At 33.8% G+C, this 24,732-nt stretch overlaps 3 protein-coding genes across 3 annotated transcripts; 2 read left to right on the top strand and 1 right to left on the bottom strand.

Annotated features, from left to right (window-relative positions):
• Window positions 1–93: 93 nt before the first annotated feature.
• Window positions 94–12,079, top strand: LOC131841133 (E3 ubiquitin-protein ligase ZNF598). The gene is made up of 10 exons (XM_059189382.1): window positions 94–170; window positions 254–451; window positions 1,789–2,040; window positions 2,126–2,211; window positions 7,650–7,888; window positions 8,568–8,682; window positions 9,117–9,289; window positions 9,660–9,788; window positions 10,219–10,424; window positions 10,612–12,079. The coding sequence occupies exons 2-10, from the start codon at window positions 281–283 to the stop codon at window positions 11,704–11,706; spliced, it is 2,466 nt and encodes an 821-aa protein (XP_059045365.1). The 5' UTR covers window positions 94–170; window positions 254–280; the 3' UTR covers window positions 11,707–12,079.
• A 1,474-nt stretch (window positions 12,080–13,553) lies between these two features.
• On the bottom strand, window positions 13,554–20,656 carry LOC131841136 (signal recognition particle subunit SRP68). The gene is made up of 6 exons (XM_059189384.1): window positions 20,428–20,656; window positions 19,193–19,314; window positions 17,543–17,770; window positions 16,851–17,039; window positions 16,043–16,173; window positions 13,554–14,825 (listed from the first exon to the last, which is right to left on the bottom strand). The coding sequence occupies exons 1-6, from the start codon at window positions 20,519–20,521 to the stop codon at window positions 13,799–13,801; spliced, it is 1,791 nt and encodes a 596-aa protein (XP_059045367.1). The 5' UTR covers window positions 20,522–20,656; the 3' UTR covers window positions 13,554–13,798.
• A 966-nt stretch (window positions 20,657–21,622) lies between these two features.
• LOC131841149 (large ribosomal subunit protein eL29) lies at window positions 21,623–22,988 on the top strand. The gene is made up of 3 exons (XM_059189407.1): window positions 21,623–21,729; window positions 21,821–21,885; window positions 22,833–22,988. The coding sequence occupies exons 1-3, from the start codon at window positions 21,693–21,695 to the stop codon at window positions 22,950–22,952; spliced, it is 222 nt and encodes a 73-aa protein (XP_059045390.1). The 5' UTR covers window positions 21,623–21,692; the 3' UTR covers window positions 22,953–22,988.
• Window positions 22,989–24,732: the final 1,744 nt, after the last annotated feature.

Raw genomic sequence — 24,732 nt, 5'->3', positions numbered from 1 at the left:
ATTTATCAGGCTTACATAAAAAATGACATTGAACTGTCTTATTCTAATAACGTGTTCTCTATATAGTCTGTGGCTGTCCTATCAATTGTTGTCACTCATTTGACATTTTACGTCTACATAGGTCCTGCCTTTCATTTCATACCAGAAATTTTTGTACATTCATATTTTCCGTATGTATCTTTTATATTTTCATCAACATTTGTGTCATAAAAACCAATTCTGCCTGATATCAATCAAAAAATTTTGTTTTCAGGAGTCCCTACTCATATCATCTGCTGTCATGGCTGATTCTCAGGCTAACGATTATTCCACTTGCGTAGTGTGTTTCAAGAATGTCGTGTATTACTCGATTGGAGAATGCGACCATCCCGTATGTTTTGAATGTTCTACCCGAATGAGAGTACTTTGTCTTCAGAAAGAGTGTCCGATATGTCGCCAGGATCTTTTAAGGGTAAAAAGCTTATCACTTCAGATCTGTCAGATACGAACTCCGGTTGACTATTGCGCGATGTTATGTTATTGCAGTTAGAACGAACTTACTATATAAAATATAACACGTATTTATGCGGTGTTTATTCTTACATTAAAATCTTACTCTTTATTCATCTAGAATATCGGTTGAATGTCTATAATTGAAATTTCACATAAAAGTATTAAATATGTATATAATTTTCATTAGTGTTAAATAACCACTATTTCTGTATGTCAACTGTATGTCAATTTAATGAATCTATTTAGAGTTAAAATATAATTTCCTCTAAAGTTTTGAGAATCAAAGTTCTGAAGTTGACTTGTAAAAAAATTTCTGCATTGGTGCTTCAATCTATTTCAATCACCAAGCAGAATCAGCTTGTTTTGTAAGCTTTAATTGAATGTGAGATTAGGCAGTGAAATTACAAGATAAGAGTCATGAGATCTTAGACTCTAGAATGGCATATTTCAGCATTACCATGGTTATCATAGGGTTATTTGCCACTTCAACACTTGTTTACTAATAATTTGTAGAATATAGCTTTACTAGCTGTGCCCACAGTTTCACCCATGCTATAATTTCATAACAAAAATAGCCTATATGTTATTCTGATGTTAAGTTTTTGCATGAAAGAGTAACAAACATCTATATTCACAAATTTCCCATTTATAATATTACTAGCTACTCGCCCTGGCTTCGCACAGGTGTACTTGTAGTATATATAAACCTTCCTCTTGAATCACTCTATCTATTAAAAAAAAAACTTCAAAATCCATTGTGTAGTTTTGAAGATTTAAGCATACATAGGAACACAGCAACAGCGATGTTTGTTTTATACTATGTAATGATAATTACTAATTGTGCCTGCGGTTTCACCCGAGTGAAATTTATGGCGTGTTATTCTTAATGCATAAGCTATATTACTGTAAAGTTTCATCAAAATCTGTTCTATAGTTGTTGCATGAAAGAGTAACTAACATCCATCTATACTCACAAACTTTCGCGTTTATTATATTAATAAGACTAGCTACTTGCCCTGGCTTCGCATGGGTATACATGTATTACATATATAAACCTTCCTCTTGAATAAATTTCTCTAATAAAAAATCGGCTTCAAAATACGTTGCATAGATACATTTTAAAGATTTAAGAATACATAGGAAGGGACAGACAGCAACAGGGACTTTATTTTATACTATGTAATAATGATTAAGATAAGGATGATTGCCATAAGGCACTTTGTCTTGCGAGAAACTGTACAATTGTGTTTTGAAAACTTACAGGACTTGATTTGTGTAAATTTCTTATCATTGCAGGTTGTGTTTACGGATACTATAGAGCCTTACATAGAGCTCCTTAACCATGTGTTTACGGACAGGTTCTATGAAAGACAGTTTAAAATCGGATTTTGTAGTCAAGAAATAAAGAATGCTTATGAAAAACTGTTAGAGAATGAGTGCAAACTTTGTGATAACTTACAACCGTTCCGTACATTTGGTATGCTCAGTGATCACATGAGGAAGGTCCATGAGAGATTTTACTGTGATCTATGTGTTAAGAATTTAAGGGTAAGGTTGCACTAGTTTCGCTACTATTAATATTTAGTTTATTTTTCAAATAATGTATTTTTTAATTAAAGTATGTTTTTATAAGATTTTTACTGGTGAGCGGAAGTGCTACACTCGTCAAGAGCTGGCCCATCACAGACGGAAAGGCGATATAGATGACACATCGCACAGGTATATACCACCTTTGTTCAAATGTGGCATAAATATAACAGAATACCTAAGTGGTTTTGGTTGGCTTTGCGTATTTACAGATATAAGTATGAACTAAAGCTCTTGATAATGGGGTTGTTATGAAGAATGCGCAAAGATCTTGCCAGTTGCTCTTTTTAAAGTATAATTTAATTTAAAATTTGCAGGAATACTAACTACCATATGTCCTATGTTTCCTTCAAATACAGGAATGCTCAGTATTTATTTAATTAATTGTGAATCAGTTGTAGACAGAGTGTTCCAATATTTAGGTTTATTTCCTTCATATCAGAATGAATAGATGTAGGCTTGTAAAATGTATTTAGATGTAAAAAATATTGGGTGAGCAATTAATATGTATATTAAAACGTCCGACTTATTATGTAGCTAATTTATTACTCTACTGTCAGAATCAAAAACAAATGAATATATTTTCTTTAGAAGAAACACAAATACATTTTCTTAATATGAAAAGAGGTTTACATACACATCACTCCTCCAGATTAATTTGAAAACCTGTTAACAAAACAATAAGAATATAATATGACTAATATTTATATACAATGTACACAATAATTATGAATAATATATGTTAGGTTATAATACTAGTAATAATAAAAAACTATGAACATTTTATACATCTTTATAATTAACTTTTTTATTTCTGGGTCTTAGACCTGGATATCGTGGCTGAATGGAAACACGTCGCACCCAGTGGTTCTACTTCAACAGATGGTTGAGGTTCGGTATTTATGGGTACTGGCCCTTCACCTGTAATTACTTCAGGAACCTCATCAATAGTACCCTCCTCTAAGAGAATAACTACATCACTAGATGCCATATCCCCTCTATTAATATCTGACCCTACCGTCTCTACCCTTGATTCATTATCAATAACTACAGGTAATGAACTCTCACTGTCTCTGTCTCTAGAAAGTTCTGTTTGTAAAGAAGGCGCGACCTCCGTTACCGCTGGCGGTGATAACATCGGCCACACTGTAACTGGCATTTCTCCCGATTTTTCCTCAAAAATATCGTCTGAGCTACAATATGTCCGCAATTGATCAACATGTCGTTTGCATCTAATTTTCAATTTGTCTATATAAACTTCGAACATTCTGTTCCCAAGTTTATTAATAATCTTACCAATTAACCACACCGGCTTTCTAGATATGAACCAACGTACCCAAACTAATTGATTTTCTACAAACATTCTACTTTTATTTAGATTACATTGTACCTCCTTCATAATATGTTTAACTTTATTTGGAAAAATCAAATCCAACCGCCCTCGTAATTCTCTACCAAACATTAATTTTGCTGGAGTACGGCGTGTAAAACAATGAACACTGTTACGATATTTAAATAAAAACAACAATAATTAATTTTGAATTTGTTCACTCGATCTTTTTGTTCCATCTACGAGAATGCATTTTATCATTTTCTTGCAGATTCGAACTGCATTTTCGGCCTGGCCGTTACTGCTAGGATGATAGATAGGCGAAGTTAAATGAGTTATACCATTACTTTTACAAAACAATAAAAATTCATCATTACTTATTTTAGGATCATTATCTGAAACTATTACATTTGGTAATCCAAACAAAGAAAATAAATAACTTAATTTATTAATAAGGGACTTAGTAGTTAGGCTGTTATACATAGGGATACATTCAAGCCACTTACTATAGGCATCGATCACGACCAAAAATACCTTTTGATCTATTTGCATATAGTCTATGTGAATACGTTCCCATGGCTTTATGGCGGCCGGCCACGGACACGGCGGAGCGCGAGGAGGTGCGGTTTGCAAAATACAGCACGTTTCACACACTTTCAATATCATTATCAATACCTGGCCACTACATCCTGCTACGAGCCTGACTTTTCGTCTTCACTATACCTAAATGACCTTTGTGTAATTCGTTTAACATACGCTGTCTCAATACATATGGAATGACTATTCTTAAACCCCGCAGTATACAACCACTTTCCACTTGTAAATCTGTTTTACATTTAAAATATGGCTGTATATTTTTGCAGTTTATTTTTCGTGGCCCTCCATGATGCGCGTATTTCATGACCATCTTTAATGTTTTGTCATTTTCTGTAGCAGTCTTTATTTCTTCATATAATACAGGAAGCATACTGTCATTAATAAAATTCAGATATGGCAATTTTATTTTGTCATCTACATTATTTTCCTTTATAGAATTTTTTAATGGAGACCTCGAAAAATAATCTGCTACTAAATTTTTTTACTCGGTATATAATTAATTATATAATTATATGCAGATAAGTAAACTGCATATCTCTGCAATCGCGACGCTGCGGTTACGGACACTCCGTTTTTCTTACCAAAAATAGCTAACAGTGGTCTGTGATCCGTTTTAAGTATAAACGGCTGCTCTCTTCCATATAAGTATTGGTGAAAATGTTTTACACCAAATACTATAGCCGTAGCCTCTTTATGGATTTGACTATAATTACGTTCACTAGCAATAAGTGAACGAGAACTAAAAGCTATAGGTCGTTCAAATCCATCTTCTCCCTGCGAAAGAACGGCCCCTAAACCAGTAGGTCCTGCATCTACACTCAAAACGAGCCTAGCCTTTGGATCAAAATGCACAAGTACTCTATCGGAAGCTAACTCACTTTTAATATTTTTAAAAGCAATTTCTTGCCGTTCCTCCCATTGCCATGACACACCGTTACGTAATAATTCATTTATATGACTCAGTATTTCTGATGCTTGAGGTATAAAATTTCTATAATAATTTACAATGCCTAAAAACCTTTTAACTTCTAAAATATTCGAAGGTCGAGGTGCTTTAATAATAGCTTCTACTTTTTTAGGACATGTCTTCAGACCATTTTTATCAATAACATAACCTAAATAAGTAACGCTACTACAAAAAAAATCACACTTTTCTTTTTTAAGTTTGAGACCAGCGCCTTTTATCCTATCTAATACCTCCCGCAAACGATATATATGAGTTTCTCTGTCTGGACCCGTTATACAAATGTCATCTAACCAACAGCTTACACCTTCAATTCCTATTAACAGTGTTTCCATGGTACGCTGAAAAATAGCTGGTGCATTGGCTAGACCATACACTAAACGGGTATATTTATATAATCCACGCGGCGTATTGATTGTAGTTAAGATCTGAGAATCTTCATTTAATACAAACTGATTATAGGCATTACTTAAATAAATTTTTGTAAATCGTTCACCTCCTCCTAATCTAGCGAATACCTCTTCAATCCGCGGCATTGGATATTTGTCAATATTAAGATCTTTATTTAAGGTCAAGGAATAATCACCAGCGATTTTAACCGTGCCGTCATTTTTCAAAACTGGAACGATTGGTGTAGCGTAGTCTGAGAAATTTACAGGGACTAATATTCCTAACTTAGTCAGCCGATCTAGCTCTGAATTTATTTTATCTTTTAATGCAAAAGGTATAGGTCTTGATTTAAAAAATTTAGGTTTACAATTTTCCTTGATATTCAATGCAACCTTGAATTTATTAAAACAGCCTAACTCATCAGTCCAAACATCAGCATAATTTTTTTTTAAACATTAAAATTTCGCTTTCGTAACTATCTATAATTGCCATATTATTATTTGTTACCAAATGTATACCAAATTCATGCATAAAATCACGCCCCAATAAAGGTGGACCACCATTTGGAATAACAAAAAATTTTAACATTTTATCTATACAATTGTACGAGACCTCTACCTCAAAATACCCCAGCGGAGTAATTTTATGACCATTGTATACACACATTTTAATATTACATTGTTTAAGTTTAAGACAATGAGCAAAATGTTCTTTAAAAAAATTCTCTGATATTACTGAAATTCCGGATCCAGAGTCCAATTCCATTTCTAATTTATGCTTATTTACAATAACTATTAAAACAATAGGATCATAAGTTTCATACCTTAAATTATATAAATTACATTCCCTGCAGTTCTCACAACCAGATTCAGTATCATCCGTTGTAATATTATTTACACTGTAGTTGCACATTTTTTTCAAGTGTCCTTTCTTTCCACATTTTTTAATTTTTTTTTATAACGACATTTTTCCGTATTATGATTTTTTAAACCACACACACAACACTGTTTTTCACGATTAATAGAATCTCCAGTAGAAGAATAATGCTCGCGCCGTTCACCGAAGCCTGAACCACTCGTACCTGTCGCTCTAAATATTGGTTCCTCCTTTATAAGATTACCACGGGAACACTCGCCGTTCTCATTCATAATCACTTTAGCCTGACGCGCACAAGCCGCTTGCTGCGCCACCTCTAATGCCTTCGTGAACGTAAGCTTGCTAGCATCTTGTTCAAACAAACGATCTCGCTCTGGACCTACACCCAATCCAAGCACGAATCGATCACGAAGTAAGACAACCAGAGCACTTCCAAAATCGCAATACACTGCCAATCCTCTTAGACGAACTGCCCATTCTTCTAGCGATTCATTATGTGCCTTTACTGCATTATAAAATTTTGCCCGGTCAGCGAACGTCAGCCTCTTAGGTGTAAAGTGATCATCAAGTAATTTTATAAGCTCATCGAAAACTACCGTCTCTAATTCGCGCGGATGTACTAAATTCCGAGCCAAACGGTATGTTTCGTCGGACAAATATGTAAACAATATAGCACTTTGTAAATCATTTGCAATGCCGTTCAATTTAATAAATTGTTGCAATTTGCTTCTGAAAATGTTCCACTCTTGTTTTCTGTGGTCAAAAGTTAAAATATTTCCAATAAAATTGGACATATTAACACTTTTCCTCGTCGCCAATTAATATGTATATTAAAACGTCCGACTTATTATGTAGCTAATTTATTACTCCACTGTCAGAATCAAAAACAAATGAATATATTTTCTTTAGAAGAAACACAAATACATTTTCTTAATATGAAAAGAGGTTTACATACACATCAGCAATAAAATTAATCGATAGCAAAAATGAATGTAAAAGTGGTAACATAACATGTGTTTTACTTTTGGTCTGGAAAATAAGCAATTATTCTTGTATCTATCTTCTACTTCAAAAAACAATCTGTTCACTTCCATGAAAAATTGTGGTTCTCCAAGTTTATCTCGATGGTAAAAGTTACGCACAATATGCAAATACAGAAACAAGTCTTTTTTGTATGGAAAATGATTGTGTAACCGTCAGATCCTGCCCGTGAAGGTCGACCTGAACTGGTTCATTGCTGGGTTACTAATCCCCATTACTAACAATCTTTTCTTATCCCTTCAAACACAAATCTTCACAAATGTTTTTATTGTTTAGGGGATCGAATCCGGAATGAGTTGGGTATACAATTCTTTCCTTAATGTTAGGTATATTTTGTCGATCCCCGAATTTAATTCATTATTTCATTAACAGGGGTCATCCACTGTGCGAATTCTGCGAAAAACGTTTCATGGACGCCGATGAACTATACCGCCACTTGCGTAAAGAACATCTCTACTGCCACTTGTGTGACGCTGACGGCAGGAATTATTACTACGCATCGCACTCGGCGCTTGCACAACACTTCCGCACTGATCACTATTTGTGTGAGGACGGAGATTGCGCGGGTGAACATCTTACGGCTGTGTTCCGGAGCGAAATAGATCTCAAAGGTTTGACAATATTTCACAAGTATAGTTTGTTCTATAACGAAAATGTCACAACAATTGTGACATGCAAATAGGGAGGGAAAAGAGTGCACCTCAATGCCATAAGCTATTTACAGGAGATAGGTTTTGGCATATTGTATTTATAGTGTCAAAGAATTTATTCAATTAACACATTCAATGCCTTACCTATAATAATTATGTGTTCTCGTAATTACAATGAAAGATTTATATTAATTAGTTAGAATGATATAATTATAATAATATATAATAATTTGCATGCTATATGCAGGCTGAATATACTGGACATTATATTTAATATTGTATATACCTACACTGCACTGTATTCTGCAAATAAATGATATTTTCAAGGGATGATAATGGTGTGATGCACTCGCCCGCTCTAACGGTATACGCGAAGCACCAGATGAGTTTGAGGTCAGGTCAGTTAGCCCATCTTGGCAAATTCGCTAGGAATTTAACATGATGGTTTCCAGGTGGAACCGTGTGGATGTCAACCTGACGTGGTATATTGCTAGCACAGCTACAATGGGGATATTAATTCACATTAGTAACAATTCTCTTCTTCTTCCAAATAAATGATTTGATTTGTCGTAATTGGTGGATGGCCCCAACGTTGTGTGGGAGACGGTGTATTGTGAGCATGGTGTGTGGTGTGTGGTAGCTCACCGCGCGACTGTGCACGGGCGCGGCCTGGCCCGTGGCGCGGCGCGGCAGGCGCGCACTCTCGAGCTGCAGTTCAACATCGCGCCGCACCCCGCCGCGCACCGCGCCCACAGGTATGCTATCCGACATTTTTTTTTAGTTTATTAGGTATTAGAAGACACATGCAACTTCATCTGCGTAGTGTGTACTTACATTTATTATTTTCATCAAAATCCATCGAGTAGTTTTTATTTGAAAGAAAAAGGTATTGAAATTAGTTTTATTTAGGTTCAGCCGTTTCCTCTCTTATCTTGTGACGTAATTTATGAAAAAATTATCTGTTAAAAATAGCAATAATCACTATAGTTTTTAGTATTTTAAATCAGGTCAGCTTTATTCTCATTCCAATTAAGTGAAAATAAAAATTGTTGGCACAAAAAGTAACAATACAAATAACCAATAATTGTCGACAGAGAAAATAAAGGCCAATAAATCAGCAATAAAACGTACTCTATCTATGCTTAAATTTCAACTGCTTCACTGTATCTGTATGTCGTATTGACTACAGGGAGAGTAGAGACACTCGTGACGGACGAGAGCAGGTGGAGGCGACCAGTCCAACTGTCGTTACACCACCGCAGCCGAGTATCGACACGCGCAGCGACGAACAGTTCCCGCGACTATCTACCGCACCCTCACATCCTAATCTCGTATTAGGACCAGCCGTACGACATTACAAAGGTAACACTGCGTTTCCATTAACATGTGGCCTGTATAAATAATAAATAAATAACACTAGACAAATTAACAGCCACACCCCAGTAAGTAGAGCTTGTATTATAAATAATTAGTTTTTTTTTGTAAATACATATCTGATATACATAGAGAATATCAAGATCGATACAAACATTAATATAAATGGTTACACCGTCCTAGGAATCGAACCCGCGACAATCGGAAGTAAAGCAGTGTACTAAACCGCTAGAAGACCGAGACTGTGATGTATAATGCATGCGAGATATTTTTTCCTCTGTTCCTATTTGAGTCAAGAATGAAAACCATTACTTTTTTTAAAGTTATTATTAATTACCTGTATGTTGTAACTGTACAGTGGCAGATGGTTTGACGCGTAATGACAAGAACTTCCCGGCTTTGGATGGCGCGGGAGGCGTCGGCGGGAGCGGGGGAGGAGCAACTTCACGACCCGCGCACTCCGTCGCCGCCACCGTGCTCAGAAATTGTACGTTAATATTATTAAACATTACTATGCGTTTTTCAACTTATTGCTATTCTCTTTATGAAGAGTATAGCTTATATAGAATTCTCTTTCCAACTACATACAATATTTCCCGTAGCACTGATATAAATGCCTATATGAATTATGCTTGTTTGTTTTTTTTTAAGTGTAAACTACGAATCTAGTTTAATTTCTTATCAAACTATGTATACAAATATGCTATTAATAAAAAAAAATGTTATATAATCTAATGATAACGTTTGTTTAGTAAAGATGATTAGAAATTGACAATGTATGTGTGTGTGCGACACTTTACATCTGTGGTGGTGTATAATTATATATCCAAAGATTGTAACAGATGACTAATCTTTTATAAAACTATATGAAGTGAATAAGCCCATTTTATTGCAATGCTGATGCTTTTTATTTTCAGCTAAGCCTAGTGTGTCGATACAGCTACATAGCCAACCTGCTAGCGCAAGTAATTTCCGATTAACACAAACTAGTGGGAACCGTATCTCAATTCCACCTCAACAGAAGAAACCACTAGCATCTCTTAGCGATGACGACTTTCCCTCACTTGGTCACGGGAAGGATGACCACCCCAACATAGGCGCTGGCACTGTGCAGCCGTCTAAGGTATAACTTAATTTTTTTAATTTAAATCTACAATATTGCAGCATATGTTCATAAAAATTAAACATTTTCTTAGTAAGAATTTTTTTTACTACAGAATTCTTTGCCGTTAACATGACAGTCATACTTTTTAAAGACTATGTACTATGAGTAGAAACATTAATTATGTAATTGATTTGTGTCGTTTCAGGTCACCTTAATAAATAGCCAAGAAATGAATATTCTCAAAAATAACCAATCAAGTTCTAAATCTAAAAAGCCACAGTTGAGTTCAGACGCTTTTCCCGCTTTGTCGTCTGCATCAGGGCCGTCTGCGCCGCCGCAATGGATAACAGTCTCCAAGGCCAAAGGAAAATCTAAGCCTACAAAACCAGAGCCCCCTCCACAACCGCTACAGCCGACATTCAACCCTGTAGCCGATTTTCCAACGTTACCTGTCAATAATTCAAAATCAAAATCTAAGAAACAGGCACAGTCACCCTCACAACCTACTCCCATTGCGACTCCCGTCTCTAATGATGTTACAAAATTAACCAAAAAAGAGAAAAAGAAACAAAATATGAACATTAAAAAGGAACCACCACTTGATATACCTCACATAAATGGCGTTGATAAAAAAGTAGCTAGAGAGATGGCTTGCGTAGGCATCACCGTAAATAACAACGAGCCTTGTAATAATATCGACAAGAAAGTGAAAACTGTAGAATCGACAGTCACTATAGATACAGACAAAAACAGAAATGGAGGTAATGGGGATTTCGCCGTAGCGCTCAGAGAGTACCCTCCTCTGAGTTCTAAGAGCAATAATAGTGTCCCGAGCAAAAAGATCGTAAACGGCAGCGTACCGCCCGGGTTTAGGGCGTGCGATGGAATGACGTTCACGAACTCTGCTGGTCAGACGTTCTCGGCACCGGTACACGCTTATATCCCACCACCCGATTTTGAACGACGGAACCGGACGCTTATGAAGAAGTTCGCGGTAGCACTGGGTGGCGCAGCCGCCGTCGAGGACTTCAAAGTAGCGTCGCGCGCCTTCCGCGATGGCCTCATCAATGCGGACCAGTTCTACCAACACTGTCGGTCGACGCTGGGCTCGCAGTTGGACGAAGTATTTCCCGAGCTTGTGGCGTTGCTGCCTGACATTGCCAAGCAGCAGGAACTGGTGTTAGGACGTGGTGCTGCCTGCGTCGATTTGAACACATGCGCGGCGTGTGGACAGCTGCTGGCTGTCAATGACTACGGCGTACATGAAGCCGCACACTGGCCGCCGTTAGCTTCGCGTTAGACCATTTGCCATATTGTGATGACTACCTTTTACCACAGACGACTGCATAAGAGTATGAGCTTGAAAACAGACTTAATGTAGAAAGTGTTATTAATATAATAAAAATGAACAATATGAAATATATCCATCACCATTCCACGAATGTAATGGTGCTAGTATAGATCATACACTCTGTTTCAATAGAGTAGTTGTAAAATAGAAACAAAATAAATTATTAACTTGATCTTACGTAGTAGTGACGTTCAATAGTAGATCTAATTGAAAATGGATTCATTGATTGATTGTTTCTATCTGTTTAGATTACAACCTCAATAAGATTCTATAATTTTAAACTATGCCACTCAAATAGAAAGCCAAGGTTTCTGCAGCACAATGTTTCTTGTTTCGATAATTTTAACATTTGTTTTTACTGATACTAAAATAATAATTGAAAATCTATATAAATATCAAGTGTCAATTTATAAATGAATATAACTTTATTTTTTCTATTGTAAAAATTTCTGTCACTAACTGGATGTCAGACAATTTAATTTGTTCACACAAAATCTACAGGTAATGATGTTTTGTTACTTGGACTTTATAAATGTTAATAAAACTATAAATAATTGTTGTAAAAAGTAATGGAGCATTAAGTTCAAATATTTAAAATATGGATAAATGTATTATTTATATTTGTGCTTGATAATTATATCGAATTAGAATAGATGGTACGGTATATTTATCTTCTCATCAATGTACTGATGAAGAATATTGTATCATAACATGTTTGAGAACGAGCAATGGTTGAAAAGATTTCATTTTGTGTATATAATAATCTGTGTATTTTCTGCAAAAATGTGAATACCTACCAATTTTTAAATATGAACACAAAATGTCTTTCCCAATGGATAATTTTTCGTTGCACACATTTCTACTTTATGTATTATAGTTTATTTTTTACATGATTATGGCAAAACTATAATTGTTGACTTAATTCATTCTCGAGTAACAATTATCTAAAATAGATATAATCAAAAGTGCTATTGTTTGGTAAAATTTTATTGTTAAAAAGTGTAGGGTCTATAAAATTTGTATCTTATGTTTCTGTCCATATAGTTTAAATCCAGGATAAAAGGTTTACTATTGCTTTAGGCCTTACTTAGGGAGAATTGCAGGGTGTGGAGTTGACACTGACGTTTTCTTGAGTCAATTTATCTTAGCGTGCATGTCAATGATAGATATATAATATTAAAATATAATTGAATGTTTGTGCTGTTAATGATAAAGCAGAAAGAGTTAGCCACGTGTTACAGATTTATCTATAGGCTTCTATATAATGAGTCTCAAACAAACGAGAATCATACTATCCAGTATCAATATATCAAGTTCTCTTATTAGGGTACATGCCAGTATATACTCTATAGTGAAATTGTAATTAGTTAGTTGTTCTGATAATATATACATATTTAAAATTTCAATAATACGTAATTAATGTTAAAATATTGCATTGCAGATAATTATGAATGTCTATTGTTACATTTTATTTCAAGTATCTCAACTAAAAAGCTTGAAAGTGATTTACTTAAAGAAATACATCATTGTTACACTGTGTACAATCAATATATTATTTCAAATTTAAATTTATTATATTTTTGTATATTTTCAAACACCAATAATTTACTTTGTGTAAAATATTTTGTTAAATATATGTTATTGGTTTTATTATAGCATGTTTTTCCAATGGAACTGGGGGGTGGGTGGAGAGATTAAATAAAATTACTATTTTCATGTAAATAATATTAATAGAACTTGCAGACTTTGGGTACAGCTCTCATATACTACCAGGCTGACAGTTAAACATTATTGAATCCATATCAAAAAGAAAACATGTCAAATCGTATTATTGAAAGGTTGTTACGAACTCATATTTACAGAAAGGTAAATAAACTATGTATCTGTAAAATAAATACAATTCCCTAAAATGACAAATCCCTTATTTCTAATCTGAAGATGCATTTTTGAAATAGATTAGAATCTACCGAAAATTAGTCTGCTGAATACAATCCTAATAATATAATAATGTATATAAAAACAATCTTCATTATAAAATACCTCATTTGTCACTTTTGCCCCAACCCAAAAAACCTTTGACGAGTCCTGTAAGTCCGGCGCCTTGTTTTTTACTGTCAGCAGCACCTGTCTTGTCATCCAAATTGGGAAATTCAATGAAGTTACATGCCAAGTCAAAAAATAATGGTTTACAAGGAATTGCTTCCATTGGAGGAGGCATTTTATAAATATTTGGGTTTTTAGTCAAAACCTGAGTATCTTCACGGTACTCGTCCAAACGATCTACTAATGGTTTCTTGTCCTTATGGGATTTTCCACTATACTTATTTTCTTCTTCTTGATCCTCATCATCTTCTAGTACGGAATCTGCATGAACTTCAAACTTGCAGCTCTCTATATATTTCTTTAAAATTTGCAATTTCTCCAAAAGCTGTTTGTCTGCTAACTTGCTACCTATAGAGTCAGTTACATAAGAATCACATCTCTCCAGCATAGCTAGAGCTTCACGGAAGCGCCGGAGTCCGGTCAGAACTTGAGCGATGTAGTAGCAACGGAACGCGCGGTATGCCTTCATCTGTGTTTCGATCTCTTGTTGATAGACCGCATCGTTTTCAAATCCAGGTAGCTGTTGCAGTTCAGTGTAGTTCTGCAAAATTATCTCATACAGTCTAGTTAGGTCGTGGGGGCGCACTTTTTTGCCGTCAATTTGGATATTATTCTGACGAGCATTTTCAGCTTGCTGCACCAGTAAATTGTTCCTGTCTATTGTACGAACAAGACGCAAATACATCACGTAAGAGAGTAAATAATTAATACCAGAAACTTGCAACTCGGAGGCTGATTTCAGTTTTGGATCGTTTTTAATTTCTTCCTTGATGGCAGAAATGGCGTCCTTGCAATCCATGAGAACGTTTTCGAGTATATCGATCTTAGCTTCGACGGTTTGTGCGTTAGCGACAGACTTGTCAAGGTCCTGCAAAGCGATGAGGAATAGTCTGACCTTCTCAGGCCTAACAGTGACGCGACGACCGCGCCATTCTACTTCGTGCATTACGCCAGACCGGGACTCTCTGTAATTAAGGTTATATGGAATTATAGAAATTATTATTATAAAACAAAGTTTCACTGTTACATATTTTTTATATCTTCAGAGGGCATATATACGGGTAGTACATAAATATATTCCTCTAAAGGCAAAAACCTAGTTGACGATACAGTTGTGTTGTCTATATGTAAATATTATATATAGAAAGATATTTATTAAGTTCTACATGAAGATAGACTTTTTTTATGCAGTTGGTACCTGTATGTTTTAGGTTTAAGCAATTACTGTCGTCAATACATATACATGAACAGCACCACGTACATCACGTAATCATGTGACACTCATAATGCCACTGACGCGTTCCAATTCCAGACAACTTTTAATCATATTTTACAATCGACATATTTTCAAAACAATGGACAAACAACACATTCAAACGTACATTTATTAATATTTTCGAAACCAGAAAACTTAGTAATTACTTATTAGCTGATTTCTCGAAAATGTTAATACAGTTGACTCGCAGTAATTCGGCCCCCCTTGTAATCCGACGTGGTCTATTATTTATTATTGAATGTTTTTTTGACAATCTTGTAATGTCACCACTGTAGTACTCGACGCGTAGAGTATTATTTTGATTATGATTGCTTAGTTGAATTTGACTACTTACATGTGATGAAGATAGCGGTGCGGTATAGCATGTGTTCATTGTTTACTGTTTATTCATTGTGACCTATCAGCTCAGAAGTGAAAACACAAAACACTGTCAATTTTTAGACCGCCTAATTCATAACAAATCATTTAGTAGTTGACATACATAATGAAGTAAGATTTGTACTTCAGAGTGCATATACATACATATATAACATAGAATCTTATCACTGGACCTGTAATTTGTCGGATTACAAGGTACTCTATTGTAATAAAATTCAGACTATAATATGTGGGGGGGAGGGGGGGGGGGGAGGAGAGGGGGGGTCTAAGGGGTAAACCCCTTAGGCCCCTCTATAATCCGACAAATTCGATTGTCCGACACTGGCCTGGCAAACGATTGTCGGATAACCGCGAGTCCACTATATAATCCAATTGAAAATGAAATGTAGGTTTTAATTTTTATTAATTTTTTTCTTTTTACCCGGCTTTCGATAGTGACAATTTAAATTCAATTCGCTTTCGGAATATTTATAACCACTTATTTTAAGGTAGACTAATTTGGAATGGGCTTCTTTTTTTCATACTTACTTAGCCTGCGCCATGAGTGTGTCGAGGTTTTCTATGAGGCCCTGGCCGCGCATTGCAACCAAGTCTCCGGCTGCGGACTCGTCGCCTATGTTATATGCGCAGTAACGCAAACTAGGCTTTAGCTCTTCCACCTAAAATAAATAAATAATTGATAAAAAATTGTTCGATTGAGCACCTGTTTCATGCGATGATAAGGGAAACTATGTAGTAACATAACTCTGTTATATTCTACACATTGCTACACTAACAAATGCGATCATTCAACGCTATTATCGTATATCGAGAGTAAAGAAATGTGCCTTTAACCAAAATGATAGAATTCAACATTATAGAAGTCGGAGAAAGGGGATTGTCAATAATGTGAACCCCATACATGTGGTACATCACTATACCATAGCAGGTTGACCTCTACGGGGTACCCCATGGAAACAACCATGATACATTACAGGTGAATTTGTCACGGTGGGCTAACTGACTCAACTTATCATCCTCCAGTGATGCCTCGCCAGCGTAAACCGTTAATGCAGACGGGTGCACCATTACATTATCATGCATGAAAACAAAACATTATGTAACTCATTAAAAACAATCGAAATAATTAAACACATGCTATTTCACTGGAAACCACCGTATTGCCCAGATTTTACCCTGATGCATGAGGGTGTCACAACTGGTGGTCGACCCCTGTAATCGTACGTACTCCATATAAAGTCTAATTGTCGACTTCACGCTGATGCATCATGCATTGGAATAGTCATATGAGTGGTGGCTGACGAGTGTACGTATACTTAGGTGTTGGGTGTGAGACCTTCTGCTTGTAGACGAGCCTCTCGTCCTCCGGCAGCGCCGCGCTGAGGTTGTCGAGCACGAGCTGTGCGCGCTGCAGACTGTCTGCGGCGCGGCGCCACTGCTGCAGCTCGAGCAGCAGCGCGCCACCCAGCCACGCCGCGTACGCGCCCGCCTCCAGCTGCGTGCGCGCGCAACATACGCCGCTTTGCTGCGGGCGGAAACACTCACATTTATTACCATTCGTTGTTTCTTGCCATCTTCATCAAAAACTTTATATTTACTGACGCTTATTATATATTAAGTGACAGAGTCAGTTCCAAATAATAGACTACTTATGATAAAGGTAAATAGTACAAAAATATAGTTTTAATATAAATACATAAATTTATCGTAATTGCATTATCAGTAAACTATATTTTAAGAAACAAAATACTTTACATATATCTAATATTTTTAAATTAATAAATTATAATTTGTAAAGTGCAACTCGTCAGCATTGATATACATACATTTATAACTCATAGAAATATAACTGAGTATCATTTTTTATTACCAAATTTGCTTTTACTATTTTCAAAATATACATATATTTTACCAAAAATCCAACGAAATAGTGATGTGATGGCATCATATGATTTATTATATTTAGAATAACCTGAGAAAAGCTAAGAATTGTTGTGACTAAAAAAATATGTACATATAGTTACTTACCTCGCATAATTGTAAAAGGGTCTGGGCGTGCGAGCATGCTTTCTTGAGGCGTGCGATGAGATGGAACTTCTTACGAGGCTCGGTGTTCGCCTCCTGACGTAACTGCATCGCGTGAGCCCAGGCACGCTCGGCCTGCAGTAGAGGCACGCCCAGCAGTCGGTTCTCAGCATTGGATGCAGTCAGGTGTACAGTCGTAACATCTCGGCGCCGGTAGTGACGTCTGTCTCCCTGTAACACATAAAAATTTTTAAACGTCATAAGTGTCATTGGATGCTAGATTTTGAAGTCAAATGAATATAATTAAGGCTTTATTGTTATACCACAATTAACTGACTATGCAAATATTCTTTTACCGTATAAATTAAAATGGTGGGGTTGACTCCAGAAGGACGAAAATTTAAGATTGTACGTATTTTTACTTTTATTATTCACCGCGACACGAAAATTTCATATAAAATTCTTCACAACAAGGTGCATCCATGGTAAACGGTTACTTTACACTTATGATCGCCTAAACTATGTTGTGTCGTGTACACTAAACTCTTGGTATTTCAGGCGATACAGTATTCCCAACTCTTAAAAAGCTTCAATATACCATTTTAGAAAATGCTCAAGTTGTAAAGCATTTCCCATTCAAATGGATAAAGAAATTACAACGTCGTAAATCGGTTAGAACTGTATTGCTCTTAAACTAAATTTGAATCATATACTCTTAGACAAAATACTAAGTAGTTTTGTACACATTGTTTATATTATATTACTATACAAGAAAAAGCTCCAAAGAGCACTAGACAAACATGCTATAAGCATATGTTATAGTTTATTATGGTTATGGCTTTAAAAAAATAAGAACATATTGCGCTAATTATCCCAAGGATTCGACTATAGAACTAGTTTGCTATTAGTTGATAAGTATAAAATTACAATTGTTTAAAATACAGAATTTACTTACATTTGTTATTATAGACAACATAAATAGGTACAATAAATAAGAGCGATAAAATAGCGATAATAATGATAAGTCAGCAAATACCTTAGCATAAGCAGCTGTACTATTCCAATATCCATTAAAGAAATACAAATATGTATATGTTAATGAGTGGTAATTATATATTAGAAAAATTTGTAAAAATTGTTTCATTACTAGAGTTACGAGCTATATAAGGGCTATTCATATAGAATAGAAAAAATCTTGATTCAAATAAATATAATATAAACTCTTTTAGACAGTTACATTTAGTTTTCATTCTACAACTCATTTGGAATGCAAACTTATCATAAGAAGAATTAGCAAGAAATTTACATGTTGCTTTATTATAATAAATATTGTTCAGTTTTAAACATTTTAGATTTTGTTACAAGCAGCACCCATTTACAAGTGTAACAGGTGAACAAGCCATCATTAACAATATCTCACAACAATTCATACAGCGCCATCAGTTCCATGCTAAGCAGAACATGTGTTATGGTCATATAAATATATATATACATACATAGATATATGTTTTTGTAAACACATACATGGAAAATCAATTCCAATGATCAGTTCTTACTTTATACTTGTTTATACATATCTAAAAAAATATAATAATACAAAAAAAAACATAACATATTAATATATAATATATGAGTTTCTAGTATTTCACAAACCTGTGGTATTTTGAGCACTTTACGCAGACGTCTTAGACGCCTGGAGCAATATCCTCGATACCGTTGGTAATCTCCATGTCTTAATCCATGTTGCTGCTGAGCATCCTTGATAATTCGAAATACTGGTAATAAGTTAAGGATTTCACAGTGTATGTAAAGTAAATATTATTATTGACAACAAATTTTAAATCTCAGTATGAACAGTCTGAAATACTTTGTAGGACCAAAGTATTTCAGACTGTTAATAATTATTAATCCAAATAACAGTTACTAATTTATCAAGGTTTCTTCACTGGAGGTACAGTTCTCTTCCGTCAACAGACTCCCACAACATATCTGTTAAAGGCTTGCTGAGCTGATTTTAAGATATAGCTATGAAAAATAAAAGGAAAACTTATCAAGGTACAGTTTGTAAAAAGTTAACTCCATGAGTATCTAAGTCTCACCTCTATAAGTCATCAAACAGATTTCCTTAGTAAGCTTGAAGATGTTGATTAAATTTATAGTTTTTTCTCATGTGGGACTACATGAGAAAAATCACTTTTCAAATAAAAAAAGTAATTATCAAAATTAATTCAAACAGAAGTAAATACAAAAAGTTAAAATTGTGTACTTAATAATTTTTGTAGTAGTAATTAGCTAGTTTGTGTTGTCAGTTGCAAATTATCAAATACTCCTTGTATTTTATTATTTTAATGTTATATTTACATTTTATAGTACATTGTAAATCAAGCGGAACTTGTCAATAGTCTGAGATGTTTATTCTTTAAATATAAAAACTTTAATGAATACTGCCTAATTTCTAAGTAAAAAATATTATTATTATTATTATTACTATATTAGAGTTTGTTTCATATTAATATTAGTTCCCTAACTAGACCAGACCTACAGATTTGATTGAGGCTATAAACATCTTTATTAAAGATATATTGTGTACAGAAAACTATGCAATGGGTTTGATACAAATCTAAAATAATAGTTAAAATCATTTTTATAATAGATTTTATATAAGATCACGTACAATACGAGTTTTTTAGAAGTATACGGCCGCCAAAATCTACACTCTACACTAGCAGAAAGTCAAGGTATGACGACTAATGACGATAAGCTATAAATGCTCTACTTATTGAAATTTACCGAAGTATCAATAATCTAAACAACGAACTATAAACAAGAGATGCTTTGACCAGTTGGGTCATGTTTATTTGGAACAGCTGGAACTTTTAAAAGGATACTCTCTAGTGTTAGAAGAGTAGTGGGTTTCTCTTCTACTTTTTCCTCAGTGGTTATCGTTTTTGCATCCCCGGCTTCATCTTCTAACACAACCATGGTTAATAAATATTTTTTATTATGTGTCACTTTTATTTTTTATTAATGAATATCTTTAATTTTACAAGATTTACAAAAAGTAAAAATGTACATGGGTTGGCAAGATCACAGATCAAAAATTTGGCACGATGGCAGTCAGTCACAGGCCCACAGATTAGAAATATTTCGAATTCTACAGATTATATACAATAGTCTCTACAGACGAAGAAAAAATGGAAAATCGGAAAAGGGCAATACTGCAGAAGAGTTTGAAAAAATTGTTTGCGGTAATCCATATCGACCACACAAACCTTTACTATATTTTTTTAACGTTGTAATAAATTGTTGTTTTTCTGCTGACTTCAAAAATAGAAGAAGAAGTAGAATATATTGTTTTTTTTTACTAAATCTTTTAAGATTTTATTTATTAATAAGATTAATATATTTATATCAAAACATTCTATGTAATCCTTTTACATTTGTACAGTATCATCAAGCGGGCCCTTCAAACTTAATTATCTATTAAAACAAAGTTCCTAAATAGGAAATCATATCAATTTTAGATTTATGACGTGTTAAATTTAATATTTATTACAGATGTATAATGCATTACGCTACTGCCAGCTTACTACTTTTTATTTTCAATATAATTTGATAGCAACAGATATTTTTAGACCTCTATGAATATGCTGTTCTTCAAATCACTCTGTTGACTTTCGCAGGGTACATAATTCAACAACTATATTAACACCTCTTGAGTAGAATATTCTTTGATTAACGCTTTTAACCATCTGAGAAGTTATCGACCAGGATAAAATAATTGATTAGCCTCTGACTCGTTCCTCCGGTGTAATTGCTTTACTCTTTGCTTAGAAGTATGTTATTGGAACATTGTTATGAAGCCATTAAGAAAAAAAGAAAAATAAACACACTGACAGTTGTATGACGTTTTCCTGTGTTGTTCTCATACACTTGTAAACATAATCACGGTTTTTCTTATCTATGGTCTTTCATACTAACATTTGGACGAGGTTCTATTGCTTTTTAGGTTAGATTTTTGAATAATAAATACCTTGAATTATCTGTGAAATCCTGCTATTTTAATTAATTATATTATATTTGTAACAAAGTAGACTACTCTTTCTATTAATATACTTTTATATTTCATTTTTACAGAACATAATTGATCGAAATGGCGAAGTCAAAGAATCATACAAATCATAATCAGAGTACGTATTTTTAGACTTTTAATAAATAACAAGAAATATGCAAGGTATTTCAGATCTGTACTAGTTCATAAATGATAATTATTGTTTTCAGATCGCAAAGCCCACAGGAATGGAATTAAAAAACCTAAGAAGGTCAGACACGAATCTACCCTGGGCGTAAGTTTACAATGAATTTATATTATTACTTTAGTAATCTTTATCTTAAAATTTTATTGTTATTTGTAACATTGGTATTTAAAAATATTTACAAGAACAGATGCAGATTTATACTTATCTCTTTGAAATATCTCTTCCTGCCAGTATCTGTCTGTATATCTTATGAAATCAGTAATCTGATAAAATCAGTAGAATAGGCAAGGTTAAAAGTTAAATAGACTTAATTCAATATTTTATTGGAAATATAAAACAATTTAAGGGATATATATTCTTTCTTTTGACTCTTTGAAAAGAAACGGCTGATTCTGAATGTAATTTGAGAACCTTTCTTATTACCAATGATAATAATGGTATTTTTGGGTTATTTTTCTCCAACTAAATCTTCTTATTACTTATGTGCATATATTATAGACCATGTTAGTGCTGTCTTACTCACTTTGTCCAATATAAGTGTGGTTATTATTGAGTTTATTTAATGTAATTGGAATGGCATGGCTAACGCAATGCCTGGTGGCAAGTGGTAACCGTCACCTGTAAATATGGACAAGCCAATATCACATGGCACCCTTAACACTCATGCATTCCGAAGGAATAAGGTGTTGAAATGAATCTTTATCTTTATTTACAAAATATTGGTATTGTGTATTAGCACCCATATGCTGTAATTTTTGTAATTTCACACATTTAAACACAACTTGCAAATACAAAGCTAAGAACGGAGTAGCAGAGGTACTGAGGTAGATAACTGCAGTGTCTACTTGAGTAATGATTATTATGATGAATTTGTCAAGTCATTTGTTTGAGTGTCATGGAGTTACATTGTAACTTAATAAAACATACTGTACTAGTATCCTTGTATTAGTAGTTTAGTCCTAATAAGTCCTTATATAATGCATGAAAATTAATTGATGTTGTGCAGTATAATGATGATCTTATTACATTTCCAGATGGACCCCAAGTTCTTAAGAAATCAAAGGTTTTGCAAAAAAGGCAACCTAAAACCAGAAAAGCAAATTGCAAAGGCAAACGAGAGGAAGGCCGTTCGAGAATCTAAGGCTAAGAAATGAACACCTAGCTTTTAAGACAATAAAAACAAAAATCCATTATATTTTTTATTTCAATCACACATACCATAGTTTATAAAATAGGGTACTACTTTACAAAATAGGACAAAATAGTTTATGAAATAGAATACTTTAGTAAAATAGGATTATAAAGAATATATTCTACCACCATCAAAAGCTTTATTGACCTACAACTAAAAAGTATAAAGTGATCATTAATTTACTCATTTTCTATTATATATCTATTGTGTACTCCAACTGTGACAATAGAAAACATGGTGTACACCCTGCCCTGTAATTGAGCTGTTCAAATTACAAACTGCCAAAACAATGTGTGCTTCTATGTTAATATCTGGAGTAGCATTGCATCAGGACAGCTAGGGGCCATCAATAAATCAAGTCACACATTAAGGGAGAGTGATGAAACCCAGGTCCCCCATGGGGAGTTCGAGGATGTTATGTTTGTAAAATTGCAATATTTATCATTCTATTCATAAAGAATATTTTTCTTGATAGCTATTGTAAATTTTGTGTTGATAACCACATATATTACTATAAGTTACAGTATATATTACAGCTAAATAGCTTGTACCATAATTAAATAAAATAATTACCTACAACTGTTTCAGTAAATGAAATTTATATTTTTTAAAACGTAATATTGGTACAAATGACTAATAAATAAAATATCTATATTTAGTTCCACATGATATAAAATTGTAAGCACAAAATATGCTCCTATTTAAATCACTATGAAAAATATTTATTTAACTATGTCAAGTATAGCGCTGGACCAAAGTTAATCTGATTTACAATAAGAATATTAATTAAAATCAGAATATAAATTGAAATTATTAATGTTCTTAATTATAATGCGTTACTTGATTAACTATGATCAAAGAGCGAAATTAACTTAGTGCTAAATATTCTGTTTCTTCCATCGAAACTCAACAAAGCGATATTCTTGGAGGTAATATAGTAGTAGTAGAGGTACACAAGTGTCTGGGTAATACTTATACCAATATGAAAAGTACACAATATACACATAGATACCTACTACCTCTAATTCATATATATTCATATAATTGAATACCGCAATTTCTTTATCGGAATATTACATATCCGTATTAGGTACATGTTGTTATCTAGATATTAAATAGAGTAGCAACTTTTATTTTCCGTAGTGTAAAACTAATGGACAGAGACTGCAAAAGTATTATTCCCTACAAAAATAATAGCATTATAGTAATTAAATACCGGTATTCATAATAATTTTATAATTATTGCTATAATAATATTAAAAGTGTGAAATTAAATTTATTTCTATATTATCGAATTAGGTTTTAATTTGCGGAAATTTATTTCACTTGTTAATTTGAAGCTAGAAATGCCTCCTTATATATATATAAGTCAATTAAATTAAACACACCGCGCCGTTTTAATCATTATCTAAATGCTTTTTTTAAAGGAAAAAACTTTAGTTTAAATAAATTTAAAAACTTTAAATGCTTGTCTTGTAAAAAATGCACTTTTTAAATAGTGCCATTTTTCTATTTAACCGACGATATGTGAGATCACAAATATTCATGCGGATAATTGATTACGATACTGGAAGCGTTACGAACTTACGAGCTTCTCTATTAGTGATCAAATTCCGTTAATAAATGTACACTATTGTACAACAGTAGAGATACGCGTTTCGCGTATGAACGAGCTTTCATCAGGCAATAAATAGAGATCGGAAGCCGAGTGTTGATTATTTGTCGTAGCCGTAGTTTCTTTA

This window comes from Achroia grisella, unplaced genomic scaffold, assembly GCF_030625045.1.
Source record: "Achroia grisella isolate CSIRO2021 unplaced genomic scaffold, CSIRO_AGI_Agris_v1 utg1573, whole genome shotgun sequence".
NCBI lineage: Eukaryota > Metazoa > Arthropoda > Insecta > Lepidoptera > Pyralidae > Achroia > Achroia grisella.
This window is presented reverse-complemented; position numbering and strand designations above follow the sequence as displayed.